This window comes from Scyliorhinus torazame, chromosome 17 (assembly GCF_047496885.1).
Source record: "Scyliorhinus torazame isolate Kashiwa2021f chromosome 17, sScyTor2.1, whole genome shotgun sequence".
NCBI lineage: Eukaryota > Metazoa > Chordata > Chondrichthyes > Carcharhiniformes > Scyliorhinidae > Scyliorhinus > Scyliorhinus torazame.
Window position 1 is genome coordinate 174,015,727 of NC_092723.1, and position 17,221 is coordinate 174,032,947.

The 17,221-nt window shown below is 47.0% G+C and overlaps 2 protein-coding genes across 3 annotated transcripts in view; one reads left to right on the plus strand and one right to left on the minus strand.

The window, feature by feature from the left end:
* The window catches only part of LOC140394424 (WW domain-binding protein 2-like), a 43,763-nt gene extending 37,327 nt beyond the window's left edge, over positions 1 to 6,436 (plus strand). For both annotated transcript variants that reach the window (XM_072481685.1, XM_072481686.1), the window contains exons 8-9: positions 2,472 to 2,576; positions 6,213 to 6,436. In XM_072481685.1, coding sequence (XP_072337786.1) covers positions 2,472 to 2,576; positions 6,213 to 6,220 — 113 coding nt within the window. In that variant the 3' untranslated portion in view covers positions 6,221 to 6,436. The remainder of the gene's footprint in view (positions 1 to 2,471; positions 2,577 to 6,212) is intronic.
* Positions 1 to 15,226, minus strand: part of ccdc78 (coiled-coil domain containing 78) — a 140,702-nt gene extending 125,476 nt beyond the window's left edge. Inside the window, exon 1 of the mRNA XM_072481684.1 lies at positions 14,931 to 15,226. The gene's annotated coding sequence lies outside the window, so the exon portion shown is untranslated. The remainder of the gene's footprint in view (positions 1 to 14,930) is intronic.
* Positions 15,227 to 17,221: the final 1,995 nt, after the last annotated feature.

The window sequence follows — 17,221 nt, forward strand, 5'->3', positions numbered from 1 at the left end:
AAAGTATTTTTCTGCGGCCAAGGGAACGTACACAGTCCATACATAGTCGACAATTTTTTTTTTTAATTGACAAAGTACATTGACAAATGGTACTTCAACAAATAGTGATTGGAGAGCAGCATAGAGAATAGTGTTCCTACAGGGAACAGATCAGTCCGAGGGGGAATCGTTGAGGAGTCTAATAGCTGTGGGTAAATGCTGTTCCTGTGTCTGGATGTGCAGGTCTTCAGACTTCTGTATCTTCTGCCTGATGGAAGGGTCTGGAAGAGGTCAAAGCCTGGACATGAGGGGTCTCTGACAATGCTGCCTTCCTTCCTGAGGCAGCGGGAGGGTGGCAAGCTTGTGTTATGCGTTGGGCTCAGTTCACCACTCTCTGCAGTTTCTTATGATCTTGGGCCGAGCAGTTGCCATACCAAGCTGTGATGCAGCCGGACAGGATGCTCTCTATGGCACTACTGTAGAAGTTTGTGAGAGTTGATGCAGTCATGCCAAATTTCTTTAGCTTCCGTAGGAAGCAGAGATGTTATTGAGCTTTCTTGACTGTTGCATCAACGTGAGTGGGCCAGGACAGACTGTTGGTGATGGTGACCCCCAAGCTATCGACCATCTCCACTTCGGATCCGTTGATGTAGACCGGGGAGGGGGGGGGGGGTCCTTGGTCTTTCTGACATTTAGAGAGAGAGGTTGTTTTCGGTACACCATGCAACCAAGCGCTCTATCGCCCTCCTGTAGTCTGACCGTCACTGTTTGAGTTACGACCCATCACAGTCGTATCATACGCAAACTTATAGATTGAGTTGGAGTTAAATCTTGCCACACAGTCATGTGTGTATAGGGAGTACAGTAGAGGACTGAGCACACATCCTTGCAGGGCTCCGGTGTTGAAGACTATTGTGGAGGAGGTGCTGTTACCTATCCTGACAGATTGTGGTCTGTTGGTGAGGAAGTCAAGGATCCCAGCTGCAAAGTTTGGTTATTAGTCTTGTCGGGATAATGGTGTTGGAGGCAAAGCTGTAAGTCTCTGAACAGCAGTCGGACATAGGTGTCCTTGCTGTCGAGGTGTTCGAGTGTTGATTCTAGGGCCAGGGAGATAGCATCTGCTATCTCACAGCAACTCTGTCTGCTATCTATTCTACAGCAACCCAGAAGCTTTAACCATTGCTGCGCTCGTCGTTGGTGGAGAGGGTGTTGTCGTTGGCGGAAGATGGGAGTACTTCTGGAATTTATGGGAGGATTCTGGCGGAGGACATAGCTGGAGGGGTTTAACAGCAAGTGTGAGGAAGAAGTGGGGGGGGAGAGAAGTGGAGATGGGGCTGTGGGGTGAAGCTCATACAATTAACGCTGGTACATCGGGCACATTTAACAAGGGCTAGTGTTTGAGGAGGCAATGTGGGGGGGTGGGGTCAGCGAATCACATGTATATGTTCTGGACATGTCTAAGCTAGCGAACGTCTGGGGTTCCTTCTTCAGCACCACGTTGCTGATCTTCCAAAGGGCATTGGAGCCTGGCACTCAGAGCCGTTTTTTGGGGGGGTGGACCTGCCGGACCTGCAGACGGGTGCGGGGTCTTAACCTTTACCTCGCTGATTACCCGCAGGCGGGTTCTGTTGCCGTGCAGGTCAGTTTCTCCACCCAGTGTCTCGACGTGGCTGGAGGATCTCATTGAGTTTTTGTACCTTGAGAAAATTAAATATACATTGGGGGGTTTGATTGAGAGATTCAACATAAAATGGCAGCCATTTGTCATGTATTTCAAGGTCCCCGTCAAAAGTTGGGAGGGTGGGGGGATGTTTGTTTTGAGGTTGTTCATGTTTTGTATCTATAGATTCGAAAATGTTCAATAAAAATATATATTTTTAAAAGACTGACAGCTCTCGCAACCTTCCCGTTTCAAAAAGCCTTTCTCTATTTTTCCATTCACGGGGCAATGAGGATGAAAAGACTTTCCCCAACACAATGGATGTGAGATGTTCTTCGATTATATGAATAAGCTCATGAATAATTTTGTTGTTCCATCCAACTTCGGTTCAACACCTCATCCACCCGCATCTCTTTCTTATTAATAATGCGATGATACATGGGTCAAAATTCTCCGTTTTTTGCGATTCAATTTTCTCGCTGGCCGCGCGCTCCCGCCAGCGGGTTTCGCAGCCGCGTGGGGCGGTTACAATGGGAAACCTCACTGATGGCCGAAGGGAAAACAGAATCCCGCCCGCGGCCAGCAAACGGCCGTGAAGCACGTGGCTGGCAGACGGGACAATCCCACCCAAAATCCATTCAAAATAACACCCTCGCTCACGTGAAAAATCCGCTTTTTAAATCCGGAAATATAACACTGGGTAACTCAAAATTTACAAAATGTTGAAATTGAAAACAGAAGTTTTGAGATGATTTGCTTTGGCAGAAAGGTAAACATGATTTAGTTTATTTGCGCCCATTATTGTCCATTTCCATTTGATTTCTTTTTCCAGCTGATTTCAACCCACCCATTACTTCGATGCCTAATTATTATTCAGCTCCATTGAGCCCTGACTCTGAGCAGACCAGTCAGGGGCTTGCTGCAAATAAATCAACAAGTAAGTGCACACTTTGGTTTTGCTTTAATTAAAGGAACAAACGGGAGATAAGGTCAAGTCAGCATAGACTCGGCACCTGAAGCTCCCAGATAAGCAAGGTGGATCCGTGAGAGAGCAGGCATTCCATGTTGGCTGAAGTGTAACTCTACATATCAGAGTAAATTTCTTAGTAATAATAATAATTTGGAGCTGTTATCATAGGAACTTAGGAACATAGGAATTAGGAGCAGAAGTAGGCAATTCAGTCCTTCGAACCTGCTCCGCCTTCAATCAGATCATGCCTGATCTCTTCCTGGTCTCATATCCCTTTAACCCGTTTTTTATCAGAAATATATCTATCTCCCTCTTTAAACCATTTAATGACATGGACTCCATCGCACTATGGGGCAGCAAGTTCCACAAGTTCACCACCCTCTGCGAGAAGTAGTTCCTCCTCATCTCAGTTTTAAATCTACCGCCTCTCAACCTATATCATGACCTCTTTTCTCGATTGCCCCGCAAGGGAGAACATTTCGTCTACATTTACTTTATCGATCCCTTTTAATATTTTATACACCTCGGTCAGATTCCCTCTCATCTTTCTAAACTGCAACGAGTAGAAGGCCAAACTGTTTAATCTCTCCTCATACGTCAACCCCTTCATCCCCGGAATCAATCTGGTGAACCTCCTCTGAACCGCCTCGAATGCCACCCCATCCTTCCTCAAATCAGGAGACCAAAACTGGACACAATATTCCAAATGTGGTCTCACCAACACCCTATACAATTGCAACAACACTTCTCTACTTTTATACTCCAGTCCTTTTTCAATAAACACTAACATTCCTTTTGCCTTTCTTATTACATTTTGTACCTGCATATAGACTTTCTGCGATTCTTGAATGAAGACACCCAGATCTTTCTGCCCAGACGCATTTTGAATCTGCTTTCCATTTCGATAATAATTTGCCTGACTATTTTTTCACACAAAATGGATAACCTCACACTTACAAAGTGGCAAAGATTAGTGGGAGACTAGAGGACTGGGAAATCTTTAGGGGGCACCAGAAAGCTACAAAAAAAACTATAAAGAGGAGTAAAATAGATTATGAGAGTAAACTTGCTCAGATTATAAAAACAGTTTGTAAACGTTTCTACAAATATATAAAACAAAAAAGAGTGGCTGAGGTAAATATTGGTCCTTTAGAGGATGAGAAGGGAGATTTAATAATGGGAGATGAGGAAATGGCTGAGGAACTGAACAGGTTTTTTGGGTCGGTCTTCACAGTGGAAGACACAAATAACATGCCAGTGACTGATAGAAATGAGGCTATGACAGCTGAAGACCTGAGGATTGTTATCACTAAGGAGGTAGTGATGGGCAAGCTAATGGGGCTAAAGGTAGACCAGTCTCCTGGCCCTGATGAAATGCATCCTGGAGTGCTAAAAGAGATGGCTAGGGAAATTGCAAATGCACTAGTGATAATTTACCAAAATTCACTAGACTCTGGGGTGGTCCCGGCGGATTTGAAATTAGCAAACGTGACATCACTGTTTTAAAAAGGAGGTAGGCAGAAAGTGGTAATTATAGGCCAGTGAGCTTAACTTTGGTAGTAGGGAAGATACTGGAATCTATCATCAAGGAAGAAATAGCGATGCATTTGGATGGAAATTGTCCCATTGGGCAGACGCAGCATGGGTTCATAAAGGGCAGGTCGTGCCTAACTAATTTAGTGGAATTTTTTGAGGACATTACCAGTGCGGTAGATAACGGGGAGCCAATGGATGTGGTATATCTGGATTTCCAGAAAGCCTTTGAGAAGGTGCCACACAAAAGGTTGCTGCATAAGATAAAGATGCATGGCATTAAGGGTAAAGTAGTAGCATGGATAGAGGATTGGTTAATTAATAGAAAGCAAAGAGTGGGGATTAATGGGTGTTTCTCTGGTTGGCAATCAGTAGCTAGTGGTGTCCCTCAGGGATCAGTGTTGGGCCCACAATTGTTCACAATTTACATAGATGATTTGGAGTTGGGGACCAAGGGCAATGTGTCCAAGTTTGCAGACGACACTAAGGTGAGTGGTAAAGCAAAAAGTGCAGAGGATTCTGGAAGTCTGCAGAGGGATTTGGATAGGCTAAGTGAATGGGCTAGGGTCTGGCAGATGGAATACAATGTTGGAAAATGTGAGGTTATCCATTTTGGTAAGAATAACAGCAAAAGGGATTATTATTTAAATGATAAAATATTAAAACATGCTTCTGTGCAGAGAGACCTGGGTGTGCTAGTGCATGAGTCGCAAAAAGTTGGTTTACATGTGATTAAGAAGGCAAATGGAATTTTGTCCTTCATTGCTAGAGGGATGGAGTTTTAAGACTAGGGAGGTTATGCTGCAATTGTATAAGGTGTTAGTGAGGCCACACCTGGAGTATTGTGTTCAGTTTTGGTCTCCTTACTTAAGAAAGGACGTACTGGCATTGGAGGGTGTGCATAGGAGATTCACTAGGTTAATCCCAGAGCTGAAGGGGTTGGATTATGAGGAGAGGTTCAGTAGTCTGGGACTGTACTCATTGGAATTTAGAAGGATGAGGGGGGCTCTTATGGAAACATATAAAATTATGAAGGGAATAGATAGGATAGATGCGGGCAGGTTGTTTCCACTGGCGGGTGAAAGCAGAACTAGGGGGCATAGCCTCAAAATAAGGGGAAGTAGATTTAGGACTGAGTTTAGGAGGAACTTCTTCACCCAAAGGGTTGTGAATCTATGGAATTCCTTGCCCAGTGAAGCAGTTGAGGCTCCTTCATTAAATGTTTTTAAGATAAAGATAGATATTTTTTGAAGAATAAAGGGATTAAGGGTTATGGTGTTCGGGCCGGAAAGTGGAGCCGAGTCCACAAAAGATCAGCCATGATCTCATTGAATGGTGGAGCAGGCTCGAGGGGCCAGATGGCCTACTCCTGCTCCTAGTTCTTATGTTCTTATGTTCTTATCCACATTAAACACCATCTGCCAAATTTTGGCCCAATCTCCTAGCCTATCTATATCCATCTGTAAAATCTGTATCTCCTTTTCTCTGCCTGCTTTCCCACCTATTTCAGTATCATCTGCCATGTTACACTCTCTCCCTGCTTGCAGGTCATTTAAATAGATTGTAAACATTTGAGGTCATGGCAATGGACTCCTATAGGTCAGACACACAGCCTGTATAAAATAATTTTCCCTAAATAGCCAAAAAATAATTATTATTTTATTCTCTTTTACAATAAAGCAACGCAGACATTGTTACGCGGATCTATGCGTGTTGGTGAAGTTAAAACACAGCTACTTTATTTGCTGGAGGGAGTTTATTGCCTTAATTCACAGTCAACACTACTCCCACCCCCAGTGTCCCAGCCATCCCTAGACCATAGGTGTACAAATACCCATCACCTGTTTAACAATGTAGTTATCATTAAATATTAACGGTGTAATTGCCCTTAAAATCTCAACAATTTAATGAACGAAAGACATTGACGGACATCAGGGCATGATCCACACAGCAGGGTAATGGCTGAAAGAATATACTTTTCAACAGATAAAATACGAGATCAGAATGGTCAATGAAGGGAGTTTGTGACTATAAATATACCACTTCCTAACTGCTGTCTGTCTTTTTCAGAGAAATAGCCAATCAAATTGTAAGCCAATGGAATCAGAGATTGCTCACAATGTATGATCTGTGTGGTGGCATTTGTAACACAGGAGCTACACTTTGAAGCAAATTGCAAATGAAAGGACAGCCTGCAAACTGCAAAGTAAAGATACTGATTGCAGTCTTGGACATGCCCATCTAAAGCAGCGACAGACACACTGAGGCAATCAATAAAGGTTAACACTTGCGAACGAGTTTCTAATTCCCTTAACTTTACAAGTGCATGCGCACAGACAAAAAAACACAACGACCCCCGGGAAATGCCTTTAGATATATGCAGGTGAGGGAATTCCCGTTGCTCCCGGCACAAGAAGTTCAAGATAGGGTGATCTCGGGTGTATGGGTCGGGGAGGGCAAGGTGTCGGTAATACACCAGGAGTTGAAAGAAAAGGGGGAAGCGCTGGTAGAAGAGTTGAAGGGTAAATGGGAGGAGGAGCTGGGGGAGGAGATCGAGGAAGGTCTGTGGGCTGATGCCCTAGGAAGGGTTAATTCCTCCTCCTCGTGTGCCAGGCTCAGCCTGATACAATTTAAGGCGGTCCACAGAGCGCACTTGATGGGGGCGAGGTTGAGTAGGTTCTTTGGGGTAGAGGACAGATGTGGAAGGTGCTCAGGGAGCCCGGCTAACCATGTCCATATGTTTTGGTCATGCCCGGCACTGGAGGGGTTCTGGAGAGGAGTGGCGGGAGCAATATCTCAGGTGGTGAAAGTCCAGGTCAAGCCAAGCTCGGGGCTAGCAATATTTGGAGTAGTGGACGAACCGGGAGTGCAGGAGGTGAAAGAGGCCGGCATTCTGGCCTTTGCGTCCCTAGTAGCCCGGCGAAGGATCTTGCTAATGTGGAAGGAGGCGAAGCCCCCCAGCCTGGAGGCCTGGATAAATGATATGGCCGGGTTCATAAAGTTGGAGAGGATTAAGTTCGCCTTGAGAGGGTCTGCGCAGGGGTTCTACAGGCGGTGGCAACCGTTTCTAGACTATCTCGCGGAGCGTTAGAGGAAGGTCGGTCAGCAGCAGCAGCAACCTTGAGGGGGGGGGGGGGGGGGGGGGCCGTGGAGGGGACGTCCTGGGAGGGTGGATGAGCAAGGGATAACATGAAGGGTTGGGGAAACTGGCACGTACAGGTGAGGGCCAGTGTACAAAGCTGTGTAAATATATAATTTTGCCATGTATATATCTTGCTCTCCGCGATTTCTTGTTTTTTTTTGTTACGAGGGGGGGGGTTATTATTTGTAAGGGAGAAAAATTGTGTTAAAAAACTTTAATAAATATATATATTTTTTTAAACACAATGGACAGAAAAAGACAAGCTGGCTCACTCAATCTGTGCCATATGGCCAGGGTGCAATTGAGTAGCATGCTTCCCGTATGCTAGTAGCAACTACCTCCGAAGAAATGCAAGAATTACAAAAAAACTACTCTCAGCTAACTCAGAAAAATAATCTGCAAAATTTCCCTGATCCTCGAAGACGATCAAATTAATTTCCAGATATCAAACATGAGGCACATCAGCCAACATTCCAACTGCGTAAACTACAGAACCAGGACAAAGCAGTCCATTTGATTGACACCCTGCCCACAAACATTCCCTCCCTCAACCACCGATGCAAAGTGGCAGCAGTGCACCATCTACAAGAGCACCATCAATGCTCCTTAAGACAGCACCTTCCACATCCACAACCGCGACGGTCTAGAAGGACAAGGGCAGCAGACACATGGGAACACCACCACCAGGACGTTCCCCTCCAAGTCACTCACCACCCCGACCTGGAAATATATCGCCGTTCTTTCACTGTCGCTGGGTCAAAATCCTGGAGCTCCCTCCCGAACAGCGCAGTCGGTATACCTACACCACATGGACTGCGGCAGTTCAAGGTAGCAGCTCACCGCCACTGTCAAGGGCAATTAGGAATGGGCAATAAATGCTGCCCTTGCAATGTTCACATTCCTTGAGTGAATCAATTGTAAAAATCAGCTCCCTTTTGAACAAGTTCAGCAAATCACAATCACTGAACAAGCCAGCAACATTTCCCAAAGTCAATGAAAAGGAGAAAGCATTGTGACATCTCAGCTAAGATCATTGTTTATGTAACATTTACATTCATCTCTAGATTCAAATAGTCCATCCACATGAACACAATCTAATCACTTCTTCATTTTGAATTACTCAATCAAAGCCCCAACATCAATACTTTGAGCTAAAGAACCCCACTCTCAAAATCTGTGATGGCAACTAAGGGATTTTAAACTATCAATCTAGTATCCTTCCTCTGCATCCTTTCCAGGTTCTCAACATCACCCACTCCAAGGGGACCAATGATCCACACGGCCGAACCAAGATTTTGCACAATAATAATAATAACCTTTTATTGTCACAAGTATGAAGTGACTGGGAAAAGTCCCGAGTCGCCACATTCCGGCGCCTGTTCGGGGACACAGGGAGAATTCAGAAATCTCAGCTGGTACGGGAATTGAACCCGCGTTGCTGGTCTTGCTTCTCTGTTCCCTCCAGCAGTGCAACTCACCCCCTTTTCACTCTTTGTGCAGAACAAAGGAACAGCCATGGTAAACAATTTCCAAATGTCGACACAGGCAAACAAGAACAACTTACATTTATCTAGCACCCTTAACATGAGGAAAAGTCCTTCAGTGCTTCATTAGAGCATTATGAAAAAACAAACACAGCCACGCAAGGAGATATCAGCCGGAATTCTCCGGTCATCAGGATTCTCTTTCCCGCTGGCAGCATACCCCCGCCTGACGGCCTGGGTGGTTCCAATGGGAAATCCCATTTACAAGTGGCGGGAAGAGAGGTTCCCGCTGCCAGCGAATGCGCACTGCCGACGAAACACGTGTTTGGGGGACCAGAGGATCCTGCCCATTAAGTCAGTTGACTAAAATCTTGGTCATGTCTAAAAGTCATGTCTAAAGCAGGGAGAGAGGCAGAGAAGTGAAGGGTGGGTATTCCAGAGCTTAAGAACTGGGCAACTGAAGGAACAGCCACTAATGGTGGAACAATTCAAATCCAGGTGCCCAAGAGGCTGGAATTGGGGCAGTGCCGAGATCTGGGAAGGTTACGAAGCTGGAGGACAGAGATAGGGAGAGGTGAGGCTGCGGAGAAATCGAAAACCAGGATGAGAATTTTCAAATCAAGGTGTTCCTTCTTTTTTTTGATAAATTTAGAGTACCCAATTCATTCCAATTAAGGGGCAATTTAGCGTGGCCAATCCGCCTACCCTGCACATCTTTGGGGTTGTGGGGGCAAAACCCACGCAGACACGGAGAAATATGAAAGCCATAAACAATTCACAAACGCATCAATCAGATTATGAACAGTAAGCGTATGCTCCAGTTTTCCATAAATTCCAGAGCAAGACATCAAGGCAACGATCACTAGGGCCCATTTCTCAAGAAAGCCATTGTTTGTCCATTACCCAAAGGTTGAAACCATATGGACGAACTTCACCTGGGTCTTTTACAGATAGGAAAGCGTGGTTACTTGGACTCTCTTTGGCTTGTGTGGATTTTAAACCAAGGTCCCTGGGGTGAACCAATATGCTAACTCTTGGCCCAGCATTCAATACCCAGAACACACTTTATCTAAAGTGAATTAATAATTAAACTTACGAGAACATTTTGTTTCAAGAAATATAACATTTACCAATTTTTCAAGAACGTCGGGAAAAATTCTCTTTCCAATTGCGAAGTTTCAGCCTAAAAGTGGGCCTCGGGACAGCATCATGTGATTAACCTGCACCTGTTGCTTTTGAACCAGGAAGCCCACAAACCTCACACTTCTTTCACATTTAAATGATCGCAGCCAGTTCTGGGTGACTGCACGCCTGAGAGTTGGTTGGAAAATCATGAGGCTGCAACAAATTCAAGCCTGCCTGTAGAATTTAAAACCGGCCTACAATTCTTAAAGGGGAGATGCATGCTGGCTCAGACAAGTAGAAGTCGTTCTGGAAGCTAAGGCTTGGGAAAGATACAGGAATAGCACAACATGGCGGAGGGTGGGCTCCAATGGTTCTCGGACGTGCAGCATGGGAGGCCTTGATTCAGAAAGTGGACAGGAGGAGAGAGGTACTCTATCCACGGGCCAGGAGTGCATCAACTACAATTAGAGCAGATGCTGGCATTGTTCTTGTCAATGCCAGCAGTGAAGCCCTGAGAGCATGGCTACAGGTACCAGTGGTACCATGCTGTGAATACCAAGGGCGCGATCGACCGGCTGTTCACGCTGGCGGGATATTCCGGTCCCATGCCGACGCACGGTTTTCTCGGCGACGGGGGATGCAATCAACGGGAAATCCTGTTGACAACGGCGGGTCAGTAAATCCTGCTGGCGGGCCATCTCTGCCGCTGAAAAACATGTGGCGTGAGGGTTGGTGGGTAAGTCCCGCCCCAATATTCAATGGGGTCTTCAGGGTCTCATTGCAGTCCAGCAATCTGTCCCCCAACAGTTACTAGGATTGTTGAGGTGCCGCCTCGGGAGAATGACAGTGGCTCTCTGGAGTATCAGCCATGCCAAGATAGTGCAGTTCAAAGCTGGGCCTCCGAATATATATATTTTTAAAATAATTTTTATTAAGGTTTTCATAAAATATCAATAACAAAATGAAAAAGGAACCCAACAGGGTTAAGTACAAAACACAGTCTAGAAAAGGAACCCTCCCTACCCCCCTCCCCCCTGTACATAATTAATAAATTAACATTAACACCCCGACTTAACACAACAGGTATATACAACCCCTCAGACCCTCCAGTGTAAATAACAAAAACGAAAATAAAGTATTCACCCCCCCCCCCCCCCCCCCGAGTTGCTGCTGCCATTGACCAATGTCCTGCCAGAAAGTCGAAGAACGGTTCCCACCGCCTAAAGAACCCCTGTACCGACCCTCTCAAGGCGAATTTCACCCTCTCCAACTTAATAAACCCCGCCATATTGTTGATCCAGGATTCCACGCTTGGGGGCCTCGCATCCTTCCACTGAAGAAGAATCCTTCGCCGGGCTACCAGGGACACAAAGGCCAGAATTCCGGCCTCTTTCGCCTCCTGCACTCCTGGCTCCTCTGCGACCCCAAATATTGCGAGCCCCCAGCCCGGTTTGACACTGGACCCTATCACCCTCGACACCGTCCTCGCTACGCCCCTCCAAAATTCCTCCAGCGATGGGCATGCCCAGAACATATGGGTGTGATTTGCTGGGCTCCCTGAACACATAACACACCTGTCCTCACCCCCAAAGAACCGGCTCATCCTTGTCCCGGTCATGTGTGCCCTGTGCAGCACCTGAAACTGTATGAGGCTGAGCCGCGCACACGAAGAGGAAGAGTTCACCCTCCCGAGGGCATCTGCCCATGTCCCCTCTTCGATCTCCTCTCCCAACTCCCCCTCCCACTTACCTTTCACCTCCACCACTGAGGCCTCCTCCTCCTGCATCACCTGGTAAGTTTCCGAGATCTCCCCCCCCCCCCGAGAGCACGCTGTCCTGTACTGTGTGTGGCAGCAGCCGTGGGAATTCCACCACCTGCCGCCTGGCAAACACCCTTACCTGTAAGTACCTGAAGGTGTTCCCCGGGGGGAGCCCGTACTTCTCCTCCAGCTCACCCAGGCTCGCGAACTTCCCGTCCACAATAAGGTCCCCCAACCTTCGTATCCCTGCCCTGTGCCACCCCAAAAACCCTCCATCTGTTCTCCCTGGGACGAACCGGTGGTTCCCCCGTATTGGGGTCCACACCCAGGCCCCAACTTCCCCCCCTGTGCCACCTCCACTGCCCCCAGACTTTGAGGGCAGCTGCCACCACCAGGTTTGTGGTATACCTCCTTGGAGGGAACGGCAGTGGCGCCGTTGCCAGCGCCCCCAGACTCGTACCCACACAAGACGCCGTCTCCAGCCTCTTCAATGCAGCCCCCTCCCCCTCCATCACCCACTTGCGCACCATCGTCGCATTGGCAGCCCAGTAGTACCCACAGAGGTTGGGCAGTGCCAGCCCCCCCCCTATCTCTACTCCGCTCCAGGAACACCCATCTCACTCTCGGAGTCCCTCGCGCCCACACAAACCCCATTATACTCCTGTTGACCCGCCGAAAGAAGGCCTTCGGGATAAACACGGGGCGGCACTGGAACAGGAACAAAATCCTTGGGAGCACCGTCATTTTGATTGACTGCACCCTACCCGCCAAGGACAGCGGCAACGCGTCCCGCCTCTTGAACTCCTCCTCCATTTGCTCCACCAGCATTGTGAAATTAAGCCTATGCCGGGCCCCCCAGCTCCTGGTCACCTGGACCCCCAAATACCTGAAGCTCCTCTCCGCCCTTTTTAGTGGGAGCTCGCCAATCCCCCTCTCCTGGTCCCCTGGGTGAACCACGAACAGCTCGCTCTTCCCCATGTTGAGCTTGTACCCCGAAAAATCTCCGAATTCCCTAAGGATCCTCATTACCTTCGGCATTCCCCCCACAGGGTCTGCCACATATAGCAGCAAGTCGTCCGCATAGAGCGACACCCTATGCTCCTCCCCACCCCGCACCAACCCCCTCCAGTTCCTCGACTCTCTCAGTGCCATAGCCAGGGGTTCAATCGCCAGTGCGAAGAGCAGGGGGGACAGGTGAGACCACTGCCTCGTCCCCCGGTGCAACCGAAAGTACTTGGACCTCCTCCTGTTTGTGGCCACGCTGCCATCGGGACCTCATACAACAGCTTAACCCACCTGACAAACCCCTTCCCAAACCCAAACCTCTTCAGCACCTCCCACAAGTACCCCCACTCTACCCTATCAAAGGCTTTCTCAGCGTCCATCGCCGCCACTATCTCCGCCTCCCCCTCCCTCGCCGGTATCATGATAACGTTCAAAAGCCTCCGCACATTCGTGTTCAACTGCCTCCCCTTCACGAACCCCGTCCGGTCTTCGTGGATGATCTGCAGCACACAATCCTCAATCCTCGTGGCTAAGTACTTGGACCTCCTCCTGTTTGTGGCCACGCTGCCATCGGGACCTCATACAACAGCTTAACCCACCTGACAAACCCCTTCCCAAACCCAAACCTCTTCAGCACCTCCCACAAGTACCCCCACTCTACCCTATCAAAGGCTTTCTCAGCGTCCATCGCCGCCACTATCTCCGCCTCCCCCTCCCTCGCCGGTATCATGATAACGTTCAAAAGCCTCCGCACATTCGTGTTCAACTGCCTCCCCTTCACGAACCCCGTCCGGTCTTCGTGGATGATCTGCAGCACACAATCCTCAATCCTCGTGGCTAAGACCTTCGCCAGCACCTTGGCATCTACATTTAGCAACGAAATCGGTCTGAAGACCCACTCGTCTTTTTGTTGCCCATTATATTTGATGGACATGACAACTACAGTCCCAGATTTTCAGAAACTCATTGTTCCTCTGCTTGGCCTCTGAAGTTTGTTTTGGCAATCGCCTTCAACTGGAATTGTTGCCAGTGTCCTGAATGTACACGGACTGACATTCTTTCTATTGACTTTGTAACTGTTTAATCAACCCTTGGTCAGCCTTGCTGATTTTTCCCTGGTGTGCTCAAATGATTTGCAGGATTATTTGCGTTTCTGTATTGTGCTTCACTTCTGAAATTCTACGCAAAGACACCAAATTATAGATTAGATTAACACAATATTTAATGACTAGTAATTTCCAGCTCTCTCTGCAGAGAAATTCATCTACAGTAATAACATGTACAGCTCTTTCTGTTTGCGTTCTTCTGATTGGCCGATGGGTTGGTTCGGTGGGCGGAGCCTGTTGCATGTGGGGCGCACTGAGGGCTGGAGCATGGCGGGTGCTGGCGGCGGCAAGGTTGGGGGCTGACGGTATGAAGGGGGTGAAGATATAGGGAGGGGAATGAAATGACATGGAATGGGGAGTTAAAGAAGTACTATTGCAAAAAAGATTCTAATTTCACCACAAATGCTCGGAGTCCCTGCTAATTAATAATATTTTACTCAACCATTTTACAATTGTGTTATTTTTTTCCATCTCATATTTATCGAATTGTGCTGTTGTTAATATTTGAGTTGTCTATTGTGCTGAAATAACGTTGGAGTTGAAGAAACAAAAAGGTCCCGCTTCCGGACAGTGGCGAGCTTTTCCACCGTCGGTAAACACTCCACGGGGTTGGGAGGAGACGGAAAATACTGTCCAACACTATATCTGTAATTGAAACCGTGTGCTATAACCCAAAATTATGGGATGGGAGCAATTAACTTCCCCATAGCCCTTGCAGAATACAAACTCCCCCATTAAGGTGGCGGGGGACCTCTTAACAAAATATAATTGTCCATATACAAAGCCGGCCAGCTTAGGCACCGGCCAGAGAGAAGACCCATTGGGGTACTACTGGAGTTGTACATAATAGTTAAGTGTAAAATAAAGTATGCTTTGTTTCTCGGCCAACTCGGTGCAGACTTTTTGTTGCCCCTACAAAACCATTATCATTTTTTTTTAATGCGATATAATCCCAATCAGTAGTTTTGATAAAGGTGACAGGGATGGATATAGGATACTTGGGTTAATTTATTCAAAGCTTTCAGTTCCTCAACTTGAATAATCATCTCTTTTTTTTCCAACATGCATCCTTTAACTGTTTAATTTCCGTTTCATATCAGGCAGAATAAAGAAGGGTTTGAACAAACAGTACATTCTGGAGGCCAAGGCCACTTTGGGTTTACCTACCACCTTTGACTGAACTTTGTCGCACATCGAATCTTCCATGGTTGGAGGATCCGTTTATTGGGGATTGGCTGGAAATTTCTTTGCAGCTCAGATTGTTCCGCTGCACCTCCGTTTCTTTGCCCCCGCCCCTCGCACGATTAAGCTGCCTCCGATCAGCAGCCCAAACCGTAGCAGTCACATTGGTTTTCTGGCGATCTATTTGCAGAGCCAGAACATTTAATCATGTTTATAGCCTTTCTGCCGTAACAAATTTGCTTTCCGAAACGCAAAAGTGAATCTTCCCGCTGGACTTTTCGCTCCCTTTGCTGCGATTAGACATATTTCTCCACATCTCCAATAAGAAAGCGGATATTCCGCAGAGCACCCAGCCCCTCAACCCCACCTCCCCCAAGCCTGCTCTGCCTGTCAATGATCTTCAATCACCACTCCACTTCCCTGCCCTGTCTCCCTAGTCCACGCTGATCAATCCAGCAACCTCAGACTTGAACGTACTCAGCAGCTGACAGCCACAGCTCTCTGAGGTAGAGAATTCCCTTGAGATTAAACTTTGAGTGAAGAAATGTTTCCATTTCTCAGTCCTGAATGGGTCCCCTCAAATCCTGAGACTGCACCCCTTGGCTCCAGACTCTTCAGCCGGGGGAAACAACCTCTTTGCATCTGCTCTGGCAAACCGCCACAGTTTGTACATGTTTCATAAGACCATAAGACATAGGAGCAGAATTAGGCCACTCGGCCCATCGAGTCTGCTCTGCCATTCAATCATGGCTGATATTTTTCTCATCCCCAATCTCCTGCCTTCTCCCCATAACCCCTGATTCCTTTATTAGTCAAGAACCTATCTATCTCTGTCTTAAAGACACTCAGTGTTTTGGCCTCCATAGCCTTCTGCAACAAAGAGTTCCACAGATTCACCACCCTCTGGCTGAAGAAATTCCTCCTCATCTCTGTTTTAAAGGATCGTCCCTTTAGTCTGAGATTGCGTCCTCTGCTTCTAGTTTTTCTACAAGTGGAAACAATCTCTCCACGTCCACTCTATCCAGGTCTCACAGTATCCTGTAAGATTCCCTCATCTTTCTATACTCCAATGAGTACAGACCCAAAGTCCTCAGCCGTTCCTCATACGACAAGCTCTTCATTCCAGGGATCATTCTTGTGAACCTCCTCTGGACCCTTTCCAGGGTCAGCACATCCTTCCTTACATATGGGCCCAAAACTGCTCACAATACTCCAAATGGGGTCTGACCAGAGCCCTATACAGCGGCAGAAGTACATCCCTGGTCTTGTATTCTAGCCCTCTTGACAGGAATGCTAACATTGCATTTGCCTTCCTAACTGCCGACTGAACCTGCACATTAATCTTAAGAGAATCGTGAACAAGGACTCCCAAGTCCCTTTGTGCTTCTGATTTCCTAAGCATTTTCCCATTTACAAAATAGTCTATGCCTCCATTCCTCCTTCCAAAGTGCATAACCTCACACTTTTCCACATTGTATTTCATCTGTCACATCTTTGCCCACTTAAGTCGCCTCTCTCATTCTTTTAAACTTCACCATGTAATGGTACATAAGAACCTTCTTACCCACCTATTGTACAGTGTGTGGATGTAAAATTCAATAAAGACATTTAAAAAAAACTTCAGGCATAATCTACTCAATCTCTTCGCACGGAACAGACCCATCCCAGCACCTGAATTTTGGGGTCCCACCTGCCGTGGAAATTGTTACGGCCGGACAGTAAATTTGACGGACCAGGAAAAGGCTTCGTTCGGCATTGGGCCGGAATTTCCTGTCCCACGGTGGGAAGGACCGGAAAATCCTGCCTCAAATCTGTCTGGGGACGTTTTGTTGCATCGCCCTTTGAGAAAAGCATATCTTCACTTAGCGACCAAGGAAAGAGTAACCAGGCTAACCCCCAAACCTATTCGAAAGCACGATTGAGAAGCAATCAAAAAGCATGCGTATATTAACAATACTTTTGTACCTGTGTATCATTTTTGAGAGGTGACGTGATAATGACTGTGTGTGTACATGGTCACTGCGCAGAAAAGTACCTCATCCTTCAGAATTGAGTTACGGTCTCTTTTATGTTTGAAAGCTGTTAGAATCAACAATTCAAAAGAACAGCAATGCAGAAACAAATTTTAAATATTTACCTTTGCTGCTGATTGGAGCCAAAGTCTTGTTAAAGGTAAATCCACGGGTACTTTCAATCGCTCCAAGTCACAGTCAGCACTTTCATGGTTCAGTAAGTTTAAGCTGTTTAAAAATATTCATTGTGCCATATTTTGCTAC